The 17,222-nt window shown below is 51.1% G+C and overlaps 4 protein-coding genes across 5 annotated transcripts; 3 read left to right on the top strand and 1 right to left on the bottom strand.

Moving 5' to 3' along the window:
• The first annotated feature begins 893 nt into the window (after positions 1–893).
• On the top strand, positions 894–2,819 carry PV10_08021. 2 transcript variants are annotated; one of them, XM_016372991.1, is made up of 4 exons: positions 894–1,353; positions 1,479–1,640; positions 1,734–1,998; positions 2,062–2,819. In XM_016372991.1, the coding sequence occupies exons 1-4, from the start codon at positions 1,243–1,245 to the stop codon at positions 2,178–2,180; spliced, it is 657 nt and encodes a 218-aa protein (XP_016219902.1). In that variant the 5' UTR covers positions 894–1,242; the 3' UTR covers positions 2,181–2,819. The 2 variants fall into 2 exon arrangements, with proteins under 2 accessions (XP_016219902.1, XP_016219903.1); XM_016372992.1 differs by having other exon boundaries at positions 894–1,640.
• PV10_08020 (uncharacterized protein) lies at positions 2,751–3,894 on the bottom strand. Its single transcript, XM_016372990.1, has one exon. The coding sequence runs from the start codon at positions 3,733–3,735 to the stop codon at positions 2,932–2,934; it is 804 nt and encodes a 267-aa protein (XP_016219901.1). The 5' UTR covers positions 3,736–3,894; the 3' UTR covers positions 2,751–2,931.
• A 655-nt stretch (positions 3,895–4,549) lies between these two features.
• PV10_08019 (uncharacterized protein) lies at positions 4,550–6,634 on the top strand. Its single transcript, XM_016372989.1, has 4 exons — positions 4,550–4,749; positions 4,910–5,291; positions 5,406–5,711; positions 5,761–6,634. The coding sequence occupies exons 2-4, from the start codon at positions 5,078–5,080 to the stop codon at positions 6,243–6,245; spliced, it is 1,005 nt and encodes a 334-aa protein (XP_016219900.1). The 5' UTR covers positions 4,550–4,749; positions 4,910–5,077; the 3' UTR covers positions 6,246–6,634.
• A 33-nt stretch (positions 6,635–6,667) lies between these two features.
• On the top strand, positions 6,668–9,945 carry PV10_08018 (uncharacterized protein). Its single transcript, XM_016372988.1, has one exon. It carries the CDS (start codon positions 6,742–6,744, stop codon positions 9,832–9,834), a length of 3,093 nt encoding a protein of 1,030 aa, XP_016219899.1. The 5' UTR covers positions 6,668–6,741; the 3' UTR covers positions 9,835–9,945.
• The last annotated feature ends 7,277 nt before the right edge of the window (positions 9,946–17,222 follow it).

Below are 17,222 nucleotides of genomic sequence, written 5' to 3'. Positions count from 1 at the left end.
ATCTGAACAAGTTGTACTACAGTATAATTAAACTTGATGGGTGGGTCACACGTCGCGGCGCCACGCAACAACAATTTTCGGTGCAAGGAGTTCTGAATTACAGTCGTGCAGATGGGAAGAGGATCCAATACCCAAAGTCATCCTGGCGCCGGCTGGGATTGTACGATGGGTCGAACCCCTGCTCGATTAACGAACAAACTGTAATGGGTGGTGATCCTTCCCTCCAGTCGAGTCTATTGGTTTGCATGGTTCATAGTCGTCTGAATGGGCACGTTACCACGGATGATAATAATCTCGCTGGCTGTGTACCTCTCAACTACACGAGATCGGGAGCGAGGCGGGGTTGCAGGCGGCTCGTATCTGTAAATCTCTAAAGGGTTTTGCCAATGCGCCTCTCTAGTTCGTGGAAAAGTTGATGGATGAACCCAGGTATTTCGATCTCTCCTTCATTGACATAAGTCATGCTAAGGCGCTTCGTGCTGTATTCCTGCTCACATGTAATAATCGTCTTTGTAGGCACGTACTAGTGGACGAATGAGTCGGAGGAAATACGGATCGTCCTTGCCCTGGAGTACCTGATTCACTGACATAGATTATTAGTCAGATTTGGATGATGCCTGAAGTAAGTATGTACAGCCCCAGTGCCCGATCGCTCATACTCATAGAATGCTGGGGAGTCGAGGAACCATAATTCAACCAGGTGACTGTCCCATCACTTTAGCCACATTACGTTGACACGTTATACTTGCTGTCCAGCATGGCAGGCCTAATCAGACCATGCCTCGATCATGAAAGTCTTTCTTCCTCTCTCCTGCAACTTCTCTTCAAAACCACCTTTTGTAACCCCTTGCATTTATTGTTCGTTTTATCCTTAGATTCGTGGCTTGTCTTGGCGAGTATTCGCTCATGACTGCTTGCCTTCTCCGAGACCAAACAATCACAACTCACCATCGTTTGTGTTGAAGCCACCGAAAGCCAGCCGCCCCGAGACCAAGACGGCCACGGCGCCTCGGGCCCAGGGTAGCCAAATAAAGAACTCCACTTTATTTGGCTCGATCGCTTTCCCCGCCAAACAATCTGTCTTTCCACCATCCGAGTAGCGACTGACAAGCCGACGTAGCTTTGTTTTGTCGTCGCAGTTCCCAGCAACAGACTTCGAACGCCAAACATCTTGTTCCACGCCAACACTTTTCTGTGCACCGATATAGTTCCGATCTTCCACCGCTCCAGTGCCCTTGGACCATGCCTCTCTGTGGCGGTAAGAAAGTCGTGCAGCGTAAGCTGGTCCTGTTGGGCGATGGCGCATGCGGGAAAACCAGTCTCCTCAATGTCTTTACTCGAGGATTCTTCCCGGTACGTTGCAGCTATCTTGATCAAGATGCTATCATAGTCAACAACGCAGGATCCTGTCTGGGCGTCTTTAGGCGCAAGCTATAGAGAGAACCATGGGCTAACTGACGCATGTCACCGCCGTCTAGACCGTTTACGAACCTACAGTCTTTGAGAATTATGTGCACGACATTTTCGTGGATAACATTCACATGGAATTATCATTATGGGATACCGCCGGACAAGAGGAGTTTGATCGCCTGCGATCGTTGAGTTATGATGATACCCAAGCGATCATGTTGTGTTTTAGCGTACGTTGTCTCCTGCGACTCCCAGCGCGCGCAACCAACAATGACTCTGTCAATGTTCTTATCTACTCCCCCCGTACTGACTATGTCATCTAGGTCGATAATCGCGGTTCTCTAGAAAATGTGGGCACGAAGTGGATCCAAGAAATCAACGAACACTGTCCAGGCGTTAAAATCGTCCTATGCGCGCTGAAATGTGATTTGCGCGAAGAAGCGGAGAAGGAAGACGAAGAGGGGGGAGAACCAGCAGGTCAAGATCAGTCACAGTCATTTTCACAAACACAACAGCCGCGACAATCGATGATCTCATACAATGAAGGGCTTGAGGTTGCCAGGAAAGTTGGCGCGTTGAGGTATCTAGGTATGTCCTTTGTCCAGTAGCGCTACGCCTTTCTCTGGACCCTCGACTCACTCGATACAATAGAATGTTCGGCGATGCGGAATCGCGGTGTCAACGAGGCCTTCACCGAAGCTGCTAGAGTTGCCCTGGCCGTCAAAACAGCGAGTGGCTCAAGTCAGGATGCCAAATGCTCTATTATGTGAAGCTGCCTCACGATGGCGCTAAACAAAGATACTGGAGACCCTATTGTCAATGAATCACACCCGCCCAGGAGCTGATCCTCGACTTGTACATGTTTGTTGGCAAGGGGCCCTTGCCTTCGTTCAGTCTGGTTGTTCTAAACTGTGCCATGGTCGCGGCGACCTCTCAGACAACGCTCCCTCACCACATCTTTCAGCGGCTACACGTTTTGGAACACACCGGTGCTTTCTTTCTGGTTACAACAACGTTGTAAATATAGGATTCCATGTACACACACGGAGCCAGAAAGCTTTATTCAACTTTTCTCATTGTCCTCCTTTCTTGGTTCTTCTAGCGATAAGAGGCGGATCTGGATGTTTCCTGTCACTGGAGTCTCGATGATATTTTACAGGCGTCTGTCCGGTGATATGGAGTTTTTGGAGATTTGTGCCTTTGGTCGATTGGACGATTGGTTCGGGGTCGTGCTGGCCTTCCCTACAGCATCTGGGCTGGCTCGGACGTGGTTGAGAGATAGTCCTATAGGTCTGGACACTACCATTGGTAAACAGAATTGATGCATCGGCGAGATCCTCGTTTAGCTTCTCTTGTTTAATTACAAAGTTGGGGAGCCCTGGGGTAACGTGGGAAACACTGAGGCAAGCTCCGCGCACTTTAGATCTGGGATCCTACCGACGTGTTCTGTGCAAACCACCGCAAACCTTACGCAGGCGAGATATCTCCTCAAATAAGTAGATATTGGTACAAGTGCCTAAGCTAGTTGACGATTCCATTGACAAGTGGTTGCTGCTGGTCGTCGGGTCTTCTCCCTCTTGAATTGTCCTGGTCGTCGATACTATCGCCGCGCTCATCCAAAACCACCCAGTCCTTGACTCCTCCTTTCCAATCTGCAGTTCGACCTTCTCGTACCGGCACCACAACCACCCTGACATCCTCTCCTGCAATGTATGAGCTACTATTGCCGCCATCGGTATTTTGGGGTCCCACGCCAAATAAGCCAGCTTCTTCTCTGACCTGGTCTCCGAAGGTATTGTTTGCCAGGTGAGTCTCTTTGCACCACTTCTCTTCCTCAGTGCCAGCTTCGAGAAAGCGTGCTGTTCCGGCTATCGTGGTGGAGATCGAGCTCAGAGCCGACGTGTTGAGATTTAGCAAGAGAGAAGCCAGGCTGCTTCTGGTGGCAGCTGCTGGTGGGGAACCAGATCGCTGGCCGGATATTGAGGAGGTAGTGGGAGGACGATGAGAGACCCAGTCGTGTACAAGAAGTGAGACGCGGGGATTTGCGAGGAGGTTCTGGGTTTTGATACTTTGTGAATTTGTGGTCATGATGATCAACGGTCCGGGAGTGGTGTTTGTCCCCGTTGGGAGGAAGGTGTAGTTCATCAGCGAGACATGGGGGGTTACTTGTTCTGGATTGCTGGCGGAGGATATAGTGGCGAGATGTAGAAAGCGAGCATTTTTCAGACACTGGGAGACTTCAGAGGGAAGGGTGGTTGAGGTGGTGCGATGTGTCGATGTGGCACTGGCTTCATAGTTGAGGGGAGGATTGTGGGATTCGGCCATTTCTACAACTCTAGGAGAAGTGCGTTTGGACAGCGTGGGAGAAATCAACTGAGAGGAAAAATCTGTAGAGGTTGAGATAGTCGGTATGAGAGAATTTGTAGGAGCGCCTACCAACACCCACGCTTCTTGTCAAGCGATTCAGCGAAATGGTCGATAGCGGTGCGGATGGATGAAGTCTCAATTTATCACTGGCGGAGAGTTTAGAAGTGGCGTGTGCAGGCGATGCAAGGGGTCCCTCGGTCTGCCTCGAGCGGGCTTACCTGAGTAAACTCACCTGCTTTAGGTCCTGTATTGTACCATGGCACAGAGCATAATTGCATGTTCCTGAAGGTTGAAGCTCATTCAATCTTTCATCGTCGTTGTTCTATACTTGAAGCTGGAGGCTCGATCCTGGTGTTGATTGTGTCTGCACCAGGACGCAGTCTAGATGATAGGTACCTTCGGTACCCCTCTAGCAATTACGAACACTGCCTCTATGGTGCAAGGTATTGCTGGGCATTTGAAACTTGTCCTCCCCTCTCTCCCTTCCCCCCACCTGCACCACATGTCTCTGGAGCATGCCACGGCTGCCTAACGCCAATGCCAATACGGTCCAGAATGTTCACAGCTTGGGCAACACGGCGGGCATGGCGGGCATGGCGGGCATGGCGGGCATTGACTTTTCAACCCCGCAAAGTCGAAGCAGCAACTAACTACAGACACGGTTAGCCGTCTCCACGGAGGAGTGTTTGTGCTCCTTCTGGTGCTCACAAGGGCACCAGCGTTGGCTGCGTGGCTCCTTCTTGTACTGACGTCGACTCGCGTCTTGTTCCTCCCGCTAACAACTAGCACTCGCATTCAGTCCAGGGTTGGATCTTGCAACAGATAGTCCAATCCATACACACCCAAAGTGGCCACTGAGTAATAAGAGATAGTCCGTGGAGCTTCCTCAGCTTCCCCAGCTTGTCAACTCTTCCACTCGTCTTGGTCTGCACTGCATTATTGCCCTGTTCCACCTCCCCCACAACTCCCCAGGTATCTCTCTCCTCCCACCCTCCCTTCCTCGTCAGCATCCCACCACTCTTACCCAGCACCTCTACAATTGGACCCGTCCCGCCTCAGACTTCCCCAAGGGACCTTCTTGAGCATTGTTGTCGATATCTTTTGTCTATCGCTGACACCATTCAATTCCAAGCCCCAACTCGTCCTCTCCCTCTACTAGGGTGAATATAGCAAGATCCGATTCATTTTGTACTCGACCAAACTCCCATCGAACGACGCGGGCCTCCTGATCCATTGCAGCTGATTCCAGCATATCATCTACCCTTCTATATCCCTGTTTCTCATCATCGTTGCTGCAACAATGATGTTGACCCGCCGATTCCCACTCTCCTCTCATCAAGCTTCCACCTTGGTCCGATCCTTCACAACGTCCACTCTCTACCGAGACAATTCGTACGGCCGTGCTCCTCGCCTCGGCGACCTTACACCTGATGGTGCCGACATTTTCAACCAGAAGCAAAAGGAATTCCGAGATGGCTTGGAGGCTGCGAAGAAAAGAAAGGAATTAGCTGACAGTCAGTCACCACTTGTTTCTACTCGCGTGTCATTTCCTACTTCTGCTTCTGATCTTGGCTCTGCTACTGTTGAATCCCTGGGCTTGGGCTCACTTTCTATCGCTCCTGAAACAGAAGAAGCAAGGCAGGCCGAAACAGACACTTCCACCAAGCGTGGCTCTGGTGGAAAACTATCCTCTTTCATCTATGGGACGCCAGAGGGTCAGCAACTGGACAAAGAAATGGAAAGGTCTTTTTCTCAGGTGTTGGCTCGTGGCAAATATGTCCACTCTATAGTTATTCATGAGGTCAAGCCCGACAAAGTCGATGACTATGTCGAGCTAGTCGGCGGCTGGTATCCAAAAATGGCTGCCATTCCAGAGAACAAGGTCCACTTGGTGGGAAGCTGGCGGACTGAAGTTGGAGAATGCGAGACATTTGGTATTCGACTTTCCGTGTGACACACCTTCTGTGCTAATTCTTACCACAGTCCATATCTGGGAGTATCAACGGTACATGGGCTATCATGCCTCCTTACACAACATCTCTCATCATCCCGAGTTCCCTGCCTTTGAGGATAAGCTCAAGACTTTGATTTATTCCAAGAACATCTCGCTGATGCAAGAGTTTTCCTTCTGGCCAACCACTCCACCACGCGAGCTTGGGGGTCTCTTCGAACTGCGCTCTTACACGTTACACCCGGGTAATCTTTTGGAGTGGGAGACACACTGGCGAAAGGGCCTGAAGGCCCGCCGAGAAGTCATGGAAGGAGTTGGTGCTTGGTTTGTCCAGATCGGAGATCTCAACACGGTCCATCACCTTTGGCAGTTTGCCGATCTGGAAGAACGCAAAGTCCGAAGAGAACAATCGTGGGGCATCGAGGGCTGGGGAGATACCGTTCACAAGACGGTGCCGTTGATTCAATCCATGAAGAGCAAGATCCTGGTCCCTCTGCCTTGGAGCCCAGTGCGCTGAATCCAGGGGGTGAGACTAAAGAGAGGACGAGCAATCATACGCTTGCTCCAGGCGAGTAAACAAGTCCTCAAAAGAATCGATGTGGGGCCTTTGAGTAGGCAGCACGAACTATTGAACAGGCTGCGTGCTCCGGGAGTGTGAAGAACGAGCATCAGCCAGACCTCCCAGACACTCTTGAATGGGATCATCTCCCACTTCGGGCGATGTCTCTCGGCTTGTGAAGGCGCTCGGTCTGCTGGAATGGATGCGTCTAGAGGTGGATGGAGTATATCTCATCGCGTCTGCGGGAGTTTAGTAAACAGCCAAAGTCATTGGTGGATTCAAGGACAGCGAGGCTATGCCAAGAACTTTCTCCGCATTCTAGTGTCATAATTTTTCGCGACATGCCCGTACATCATCTTATGGTTATTTTGGATCCCAAAGTGAAATCAACGGGAGTCCTGCATCGCTTTCCTCACCGCGACAACAGTGCAGCCCAAACAGCTACCACTCTATCATGATATCTCGCATTAGAGTTGCCCGACTGTGCTCTGCTTGTCGATATGATCTCCAAAATGTCTTTGAGACGGCCTTCTCCAATTCGGCGCCTGCGCTAACAACACTCTCTCGTCCACGTCAACGACTGAAGTCTCCACGCCCGTCAATCAGGCCTTACACGCAGGCTGCATCTAGACTGACCCAGCAGTCCGCATTCGAACCTAATGATTCCGCCGAAGCCCCTCTCACGAACGACCACATTTCTTCAGGTCTCTATGCTCGATTGGAAAGATTAATTGAGCTTGAACGGCGGGTCGACGAAGCCGAACGCAGATTCTATGATCAGCATATCGATGCTGGCGAAGACGAGACTGATGTCAATGAGGCCGAGACTGACGATCAGGGCTATCCTCACCCCCTGACAACCCAAAGAGCACGCGACCTCCTTGTCCAAAGGGCACAAGGTTTAGTTGCCACCCTCCGAACCTCGGGTGCATCGCCAGAAGCCATTGCCAGAGAGGCGAGACAGATCTTCGGAGAAACATTACCGTCAGATGTTCTGGATGAGCAAGAGACCAAGATATACACAAGATTCTATGGCGAGCCGGTCCTTGAGCCGTTCGGGGATGAGGAGGAGGATGCGGGTTACGTCGATTCCGTGCTTGAGCCTGGTACGATGAGGTTGTTCGATGAGAATGGACAGCCCGTTGAACTTGATGACGTGGAAGAAGCAGAGCTCACGTTAGACGACGAGGGGTCGGAAGTTGCAGATGCTGAAGAGGTTTCTGTTGCTCCTGGTCCTAAGCTCAACTTCGCCACAGACCAACTCCCCCCAACCTTGATGGTGTCGCATCTGCAGAGACTGGAGGAAATTGCACGGAACCTTGATGGAGAGGTCGTAGAAGAGGACTCTGCGGCTCAAGAGGAAGAGCTACAAGAGGCCCATGCAAAATTACACCCTTTTACTCGGTTGGGCAAGTTCGCCAGTAGCCCTGGTAACGTCTTGCTTCCTCGGGAACGGTTTGTTACCCTGGTTGAGGAGATCATGACCAGATACTCGAATAAACACCTCAAAGAGATTTGCGAGAAAACGTTTGGTGGGCCTGGGTTACCGGATTCCCCTCTTACACCACGGTCGGGTCGTTCGAGGGAACAGGTCCCCATCCCGCTTGCGGCTGCAGACCACAATATGGGGGAGATGGAGGCCAATGCCTTTATCACTACAGTGATGCCTCCAACGTATGCCTCAATCATGTCGGTCCTGGTTGAGACACGCAAGCGGCTCGGACCAACGTGGCTCAACAATTTACTAGCAAAGGAAGGCGGGCCCCGAGTGCTGGACGCTGGTGCTGGAGGGGCAGGGATACTGGCGTGGCGTGAACTTATTCAAGCCCACTGGAGTACCCTTCATTCATCAGACCAGGAACCACCCGCTCCCCCGGCCACAAAATCTGTGGTCCTGACTGGTTCGCACACGCTCAGGCATCGAGCTGCGGAGCTACTCGACAATACAACGTTCATTCCTCGGCTGCCCGATTATGCCCACCTGCGCGAGGGCACTACTCTGGAAGATGACCGTCCTGACGTCCAACGGAAGCAGTTCGACGTGATTATTGCCCCCCACATGTTATTTGGGCTGAAGGAAGAATTCATGCGAAGAGAAATGGTGCAGAATCTGTGGTCGATGCTAAGTTCAGACGGCGGCATCCTCATCATCATCGAAAAGGGCATCCCACGCGGATTTGAAGCCGTGGCCGCTGCACGTGACCTCCTATTACACAAGTACATTGCTATTCCCGAAGGACGCACAACACACTACAGTAACGCACAAGATGATTCTTCGACTTCAGGCAGAAAGCCTGGTATGATTGTGGCTCCTTGTACCAATCATGAGCAGTGCCCAATGTACCTTGTTCCTGGAAAGTCTCACGGTCGAAAAGACTGGTGTGCTTTTCAACAACGGTACACGCGGCCTTCATATCTGCAGCGCGTTTTGGGGGCTCGAGATCGAAATCACGACGATGTAGACTTTTCATACATCTCGGTCATGAAAGGGGATGATCTACGGAACAGGAAGATTCAAGCATGGGAAGGACTTGAAGACGCTCTGGCAGCTCCGTCCATTCCAGGCGCTCAAGGGGAGGGGGTCCAGGGTCAAGCATGGATGCGTCAAGCTCAAATTGGATTCGAAGAAGTCGAGCCCAAAACGACGTTGGAAGATTTCAATTCCATGGATGCGAACCGCGGCGCGTTGGACAGCATGCCCGCTCCGTGGAATCTTCCACGCTTGATCATGCCGGCTTTGAAGCGCAAACAACACATCATCATGGACGTATGTACGCCGCATGGCCGAATTGAGCGATGGACTGTGCCTAAGTCGTTCGGGAAGCAGGCATACCACGACGCTCGTAAGATCCAATGGGGCGACTTATGGGCTCTTGGTGCAAAGACGCGCATTGATCGAGGCGTCAAGGTCGGACGACCAGACAGCAAAGAGGGAAACAAGGCAAGACGGCAAGAGAGCTTGCGGGAAAATTCAGCATCGCTGCAGGAGGAATTGGACGAAGATGAGATCAAGGAGATGTTGGAGGCCGCTGGAGAGGAGCCAGATTTGGAAGATATCGTGGATGGTGGCGAGATACGGAAACGCCAAGATCCGACAGAAGCGAGAAGTCGAAAACGAGAGGCCTTGAGATTGAAGAAAGAGCATCGAAGTGGAGGAAAAGGTGCAAAGGCGGAATTGAAGTCAAGCAAAGGCGCTGGCGGGATCTTTGAGACGTTCAGTTTTGGAATGGACGAATCTCAGGCTAGGGAAATTGATCCGACGATTGGCCGGAGAGTTGTGGAAGCAAAGGCCAATGGTCCTCCTCGCGGAGGCCGGGCACGACAAGAGGTGGTCAAGCCAGGTGGACGGCGGCCAGGTCTTTTGGACGAGATTGATGCTCTGAGTCGAGAACAGCTGGATTTGCTTCAAGACTGGGGTGCAGATCTTGTTGCCGAAGACCCAACCAAGATTAGAGGGGGTCGACCACCAGGACGACTGGTGAACAAGTTTGGCGGAGGATCAAAGTTGCGACGACGAAGGGGTGACAGCGGTGATTCTCGAAAGTGACGACGATGTACAACACAATATTCAACCTTGTAGAATTGATGCAGGAAGCCTTGGCTGAGGATATATGTTCTCTTAGTGACCATGTACTATTAGTGCCGGTGTGCCAATACCAATCACTCAATCTGATGATTCAAAACACCTTGAACCTTTAGGATCAAAGTCGTTTGTCCGTGGCAAATTGTTACGGGCAAGGGTATTATTGCAGCTACAGTCGAGAAGCGACTTCTTCTCATCAATATGGATGGGAATATTGATGTGAGTGAAGACAGAAAAAAAAAACAAAGGTGACATGTATTCTGGAAAGAGCGGTGGTAAAAGTAAAAATTCGTGACAGGGAAGTTGCGATGTATTATTCGACCACTTTTAGTTTTCACTTCCACTTCACTTCCACTTCGCTTTCACTTTGTCGCCCTTTTCTCTTTCTCTTTCTCTTTTTCTTCATTCAGCGTTGTGCAAACACCTCCACGCTGGTGAGCGTGATCATGACCGTTGAGGCCCTGCAACCAACGACCCCACCAGTCATAACCATCAGTTTCCACCCTCTCTTATTGACCGCTGCTATCAGCGTTGCGTCAATCTTGCGTCATATCATTTCTTGAGAAACATGCACTCTGCGGCTCTGCCGAATCCCAGTATCAACTAGTCCTGCTACAAATGTTGATACTGGCCATGTGCAGCCTTGGCCTTGGATGATTGACAGAACTTGAAACCCACTTCCCTCTTTAGTGCTCACTGTTGACCCATGGAGACCTTGGCCCTACGGTATACCACCATGACCACACTCCCCGACGTGGGACTCACATTGATAGGCTCTTGCTGATCAAAATTGCCTCTAGAACATTTGCCATGGTACTCGTACAGTGATAAATTCTGTACCGTCGCCAAGATTCGATTCCCGGCCATGAGATTACAGCGCTTAATCAATCATATGGACCAATGTGTTAGTCACGCAGTGCTGCCATCTTGCCATCCTCTCCCTTTAAGGCCACCAGAGTTGTGAATGAGTTTCATTGCTACCCATCTCTCCGCCTTGGTCCAACCATGGGGCAATTGAAATTCGACGAGCCAGCCTGCACTCGTTTGGATCGTCAGCCGCCAGCACTTTTGGTCCAACCTGGCACGCTGCTGTACCAAATGACGACTCCAGCACACACTCGATCCGCTTGAAACCATCCGTCCCCACTTCCATGTCCTGACCAGGGCTCCTTGGACGCCCTATCTTGGACGCTCTGTACCCAGCTTTTGTTCTGGCCATGCTGGTGAGTCTTGGGAGCCGCAGAGCCCGCCATATAAACAACCCATATCCCAACGTAGTCATTATGTCTTTCTGCTCTCGTTGGTCGCGGTCGAGTCCTTTGCAATTAGGGTGCAGACACACTGTCTACATCTCGTCACAGTCGTTTCAAGATGGATTCAGGCCCGACCAAACGGCCATCCTTCTTCGAGTATACTTATGGCAGACTGCGCAATCCATACAATCACACATTGTCGCCTGGATCCGAGGACAATTGGAATCAGAGGTCACGTAAGGCAGATGAGCCTGGAGTAGTCACTCCGTCCCCAGGAGATCCATTCACCTTTGAGTCTACTTTTACCGATCAAATTGAGAAGCGTAAAAAGGCTCCAGCATTAGACTCGCTCCAGCCCGAATCCTCCGAACCACGCATCGAGCGGGCCGATACTTTGGAACGCCCAAAGCCGGCTATAGTCAAGGGTCTTCGTGCCAACTACCGCAAATTCATCCCTCACCTGGCATCTATCATCGTCACCACCGCGGTGGTCCAGCTCAATTTCCGCAAGCAGTACTGGATGGACCTGCAGGATCCAAGCGCAAATATCTCTCCGGGTCTCACACAAAGTGGTGCCCTGAATGCTTTGCAACTGGCGGCAAAATGTCACGAAGTCATTCTTGTTGCTTCTTTGGGCAAAACTGTTCTACGTTTTGCTCAACACTATCTTGTTGGCCCTCGTGGCTTGCCTCTGGGCTTCTTGACCAATAGCTTTCTCATTGGGTCTGGGGATTTCATCTTCACCAAAGCCTTCTGGTCATCAGTCTGGTCCAACAAGGCGCACTACTGGCGGTTTTTCACCATCTCTCTGTTTGCTGCAATGCTTGCCGTTTTAGTTGGACCATCCTCGGCCATTGCAGTCATCCCCTCTCTCAACTACTATCCTCTAAACGCCCCCTTTGAGCAGGAGATGCTTCCTTTTTACATCTTCAACCACAGCACAGTCTTGTTTCCCTCTAATGTCACAGCAGCGAGCCTGAACGGCCCCGATTCGGGTATCAACTGCACCATTTCCAGCAGCTCGACCTCGTATCAAAATGTCTGCCCTGCTGGCGGTTTTCGCGAAACATATGACTGGGCTCTTAAGCTTAGGTTCTCCAACTCCACTCGTGGTACGAACATCAGCTTGCCAGACGTCTTTGGTGAATCTCGGAGAATCGTGTCCACCCAGAGCTGTGAAACAGAACATGACGGTCGAGCATCCGGCATGTCCTTGCCCTCATTTATCACCTCCGCCATGACAGCGTATTGGACATTTGCCCGCAATAACTATCAAGGCCTGGCACTTACCACCACTCAACCTCGGATTACTCTTCAGGGTTCTCTTTATGCACCAAGTGTCGAGGTCCTTTGCGATGCCCATGTCTATTATAATCAAACCCACCTTAATGAACGGGAGGCCAATCCGTTCCCCAGTTTTAACGCCAGCCAGAGTCTGCCGGAACCAGGTTTCGAGACTCCTGTGAGCGGACCCATGAATGCGACAGAAGTGAACTGGGTCCCGATGCCGGCCGGTCCCGAGTATCCAGCCATTGGCAGTATCATTCGAGTCCCCACACTCTACATTCGCGACAACGACAGCAGCCTTCAGCAGGGAACCGAGATCCATGCCTGTAGCATCTACGCGCAATGGCTTCCTGTCGATGTCTTCTACCAACCTCGACAAGAGGACCAAGTTGCGCTTGCCCTCAAGCATCCCAAGACAGATACTTGTCTCGATGTTGGTGGCAATTCGCTGACTTCGACATCGCGGCCTCCCAGAAACATCTCAATCGACTTGGACTATGCCAATGCGATCAACCAGCCGATCCCATTCACAATTGGACCGACGCCTGTCCTGGTAGCAATGATGGATGGCAATATTGATGCAGAAGGCAGTATCGATAACCAAACTGGGTATGCCTTCAAGGCTCCGATGATGGCAGCCAAGCCGCTTAGCGAGGGTATACAATTAACTCCAGATGAATCGAGGCGATCACATTCGACCTTGATCGCCACGTTACTCGCAGGAGTTGTCACCGATGGGCTAGCACGGATTGCCGGGAATGGCATCTATCCATATTCATCTCCAATATTCCTGACCAATCAAACCACTGAAGATGGCGGTATGGTGGGCCAATTCATCGTCTCGAGCGCTCAGGGAGGGGTCGACCAGGCACTCAATGCGACAGAACCCGCGCAAGACGATTGGCTACGCATCGATCCCATTTTTAGTCGATATGGCTACGGGTACAACTGGAATGACTCCCGCATCACGCAATTCGGCGTCAGTGTGCTCCTGATCCATCTCGCGATTGCGGTTGGGCATACCTTGTATCTTGTATACATGATATTCATCGCACGTCAAGGTCTGGTCGGTTCGTGGGCAACCATCTCGGAGCTCCTGACGCTTGCCATGAACTCGACACCCTCTCTCAACTTACAGGACACATGTGCTGGAGTCGATGCAGCCAAAACTTGGAGGCAGGTGGTCAGTGTGCGAGAGACTCAACCTGGACATCTGGAAATGGTTGTGGGCACTGCTGACCGGAATAAATATCCGCCACCAGAGGTCAGTAAGAGCTATGGCCATTGGGACGAAAGCTCTTTGCATAAAGATGGAATGAGACTCAGAGCTATGACAGGTGGAAAGGAGAAGACAGCATCCTAGATGAGATGTCGTGAGAAGCAATAAAGTTAGAAGAGGGGCAGATGAACCCAATGAATATGAATATAGGGTGACTGTAGAAAGTCACTTGTCCGACTCCATGGCCATAGCCCACAGTATGCGTTCGATACGATCATCAAGGCATCAAGATCCAAAAGGTTATCGGAGCGACAGGACTAAACGTGTCGCGTATACTATACAGTAGATACTAGAATTATAATAATTGCTACGAAGTTATATGAGTAGTCTGCCCATGTGGGGAACGGGCCATGAAAAGCAATCGTCGGCAAACGTCGTCAAGCGATCCGGAGTCGACCTGGGTCCGGAAAGGCGTCAGTCCGGTCACCGTGTCCAATCGGACTTGTTCATAGTGTCAATGTGTGGAGTGAACCAAGATGTTGTTGTATCTAGAAGCCTACCAAATGTCAGATTGTATCTGCGAGACCTGCTCCGTAGATCTATTGTTGATGTTTTCCTATATCACAGGGTTGACTGATCGCTAATTGTAATGACGCAGGACTCTGTGGAGCGGTGCAGGACGAGCATGACGACTATAAAAGTCCAGTCTAAGGCTTGCAAATAAAACAAATCTTTGATGGACAAGTAGCTACAGAATCTGGCCCTTAGAAAAGGGTACAGACACATACAAAGTTCAAGTTTGACGTTGCCAGAGAAGTCACTGCCTTATTTATTCGACTATCAATCATTCGCCCATAATGTCGCCCGTCAGCCAAGAGCACAATATTGACCGCCACAAGAGAGTGGTGCTCATTACAGGTTGCTCTGCTGGAGGACTAGGAGATGCTCTGGCACAAGCATTTCATCGAACAGGAAAGATCCGTGTGATGGCAACCGGGCGTGATCAGTCCAAGCTGGTTCATTTCAACAACCTAGGCATCGAGACCGTGCTTCTCGATGTCCTGTCCCAGACATCAATCGATGCGTGTGTGCAAGAAGTGTCCACCAGAACAAATGGGGTCCTCGATCTTCTTATCAACAACAGCGGGGCCGGCTATCATTGTCCTCTCACTGATGTCGACTTGGACATGGCGAGACAGCTTTTCGACCTGAATGTCTGGGCTCCTATGGCCGTCACCAAGTCCTTTCTCCCGCTGCTGCTTGCTTCGGCCAGCAGTGGTCACAGCCCAATGGTGGTGAATCAAACTTCTCTCGCATCTGTATCTTCAATGCCCTTCACGGGCGTCTACAGTGCCTCCAAAGCCGCCCTGGCAAGCTTGACAGACACCATGCGACTGGAAATGGGCATGTTTGGAATTGCCCTTGTTGACCTCAAGACGGGATCTGTCAAGTCGAACTTCCACAAGAATATGGGTCCGACAGGCAAGCAGAAGCTCTCTGACGAGAGTATCTTTGCCCCGGCACGTGAGATCATCAACGATGTCATGAGCGGCACCCATTTCATTGAAGTGGCGATCGAAGCTGATGATTATGCCGAAGATGTGGTCAAGGCCCTACTCAAAAATCCCAAGTCCCCGCCTGTTCAGCTGTGGAAAGGAAAAGACGCTTGGCTGGTTTGGTTGGGACGGACGATACTACCGTTTACGGCTTTTGACCGTGAACTGAAAAAAATGGCCAGGATGGGAGAGATCAGGGATCTGGTTGATCGCCACAGGAGCCAATTGTGAGAGCGGGCAGATGGATGCCGCGTGATGTTGTATCATGGGAGACTAGTAGCAGGGAGGGTTGAAGTGGGATCGTCATCCAGGGGTGTTAATAAGTATGTAGCTTGCATGTTGTGCTGGCATGGCTGGACATGGAGAGCAGCAGAGGTCAACGGCTCAGCCCTATGGGCTAAGCTTTTAATCATGACAGGGGGATTGATGACTGATTGGAAAGTAATACAGTAGAAGTTGTGAAGAAGATCAAGTGCTTTTAGTGAAGTGGCAGGGTGGAACAGAATCGGCCCCCACGGTCCCTGGCGCTAGAGAAGATCAATCAATAACAGCCATCTGTCAACAATGATAAGCACTAGGGATAGTACGATTTGAAGGTTCAGTGCTGGAACGCGTACATGGTTCAAGGCCCTGGATGCTGGGATAGTTATAGCTGAAGTGATTTGATTCTGGGGTGATCGTCGGCCTAATTCAACCAGAGCTTGAGCAGTTGGTGAAACCTTCACTGCACCTCGCCTTATGCCTCCATAAATGGCATGGTTTGGCCCACAATTTGCCAACAGTCGCGACGTCTTGCTCCACGCGGTTCTGTATCAACCCCATTTCAAGCCCTCATAGACAAGAGGGAATTCATCTTGACTGCTAAATGGAGCAGCGGCACCAGGTACTTGAGTTCAGGTGGTGACGGGCGGTGTAGTTGTGAAATCTGTGCCGGGGTTACCCCTGGCTAAGGCCTCTAGGAATAGTCATGCAGTAGCAACCATCGAGGTAGGCACAGTCGTTGTTAGCCTTGTGCGAGTGGAAGCATCGGGTCTTTTGCATGAACATTTGTCAACGGTTCAAGGTCAATGGCCGTAGTCGGCCAAGCCTGTCCATATGTGATCCAACTGTCAAGGTATAAAGGAACGAGGAGGCCCTGTGGAGGTCCTGCAAAATGCAAATAGTTTGACATCTTGACAATCAGTCATTGCATATCTGCAGATCGCCCCAAACAATCCCATCTCAAAACCTGCGATCCACAATGTCTGGTTTCTTGAACTTGTTTAGACGCCGCAAGGCTCCCCTCGCTTGTGTCATGTCCATGGACCAGGGCCACCAGCACACGGCGGCATGCTTTGTCGAAATCATGCCCCTTTCGGTTCTGGAACTTTTCCAATCGCAAGGATGCGTGTCTTGCCCACCTGCGCTCCCGGGCATTCACGATGCGACCAACAATCCCAACCTTCTCTTGTTGACATACGATGTCACGTACTGGAATGGATCCAGCGGGTGGGAAGACACCTTTGGCTCAAGCCAGTGGGACTCGAGACAGCGCCAATACCTTACCAAGTGGGGACGCAACGGGCTGTTTACTCCTCAGATTATCTTCAACGGCGCGGTTGATGGTATTGGGGCGACCAAGGAAAACATCAGTGAGGTCATTGGACAAGGAATGGACATGAGAAACAATATGCAGTTCGCAGTCGGGGCGGACCGTGTGGGCCAGGAAGTGAGAATTGCGTCAGAGGCTCCTGAGCTCGACCAGGTTTACGATGTGTACGTTGTAAAGTATGACCCCATGGTCCAGACCATCAAGGTGGGCAAGGGTCCCAACAAGGGCAAGAAGGTAGCACATCGCAACGTCGTTAAGGAATTGATGAAGATTGGTCAATATAGTGGAGGAGTTGAGTCGCTGACGTTGCCCAGTTGGAAGGCGACTGACGGGTATGAGAGAGTCGCTCTCGTTCAAGGAGGACCTGGTGGTCCAATCATCGCAGCGACGAAGCTGTAGAGCAGTCATGCGTACAGAAGAGGATGATAAAGGTTGGCTATGGAGAA

The sequence above is a fragment of the Exophiala mesophila genome (assembly GCF_000836275.1).
Source record: "Exophiala mesophila strain CBS 40295 unplaced genomic scaffold supercont1.6, whole genome shotgun sequence".
Taxonomy (NCBI): domain Eukaryota; kingdom Fungi; phylum Ascomycota; class Eurotiomycetes; order Chaetothyriales; family Herpotrichiellaceae; genus Exophiala; species Exophiala mesophila.
Note: the sequence above shows the minus strand (reverse complement) of the source record. Positions and strands in the feature narration are given on the sequence as shown.

Coding starts and splice junctions, on each gene's coding strand:
- PV10_08021 (XM_016372991.1), top strand. CDS start 1,243: ATGCCTCTCTGTGGCGGTAAGAAAGTCGTGCAGCGTAAGCTGGTCCTG. Junction 1,354..1,478: donor TTACTCGAGGATTCTTCCCG/GTACGTTGCAGC, acceptor ACCGCCGTCTAG/ACCGTTTACGAACCTACAGT. Junction 1,999..2,061: donor TGGCGCGTTGAGGTATCTAG/GTATGTCCTTTG, acceptor TCGATACAATAG/AATGTTCGGCGATGCGGAAT.
- PV10_08020 (XM_016372990.1), bottom strand. CDS start 3,735: ATGGCCGAATCCCACAATCCTCCCCTCAACTATGAAGCCAGTGCCACA.
- PV10_08019 (XM_016372989.1), top strand. CDS start 5,078: ATGATGTTGACCCGCCGATTCCCACTCTCCTCTCATCAAGCTTCCACC. Junction 5,292..5,405: donor AAGAAAGGAATTAGCTGACA/GTCAGTCACCAC, acceptor CTCCTGAAACAG/AAGAAGCAAGGCAGGCCGAA. Junction 5,712..5,760: donor TGGAGAATGCGAGACATTTG/GTATTCGACTTT, acceptor TTCTTACCACAG/TCCATATCTGGGAGTATCAA.
- PV10_08018 (XM_016372988.1), top strand. CDS start 6,742: ATGATATCTCGCATTAGAGTTGCCCGACTGTGCTCTGCTTGTCGATAT.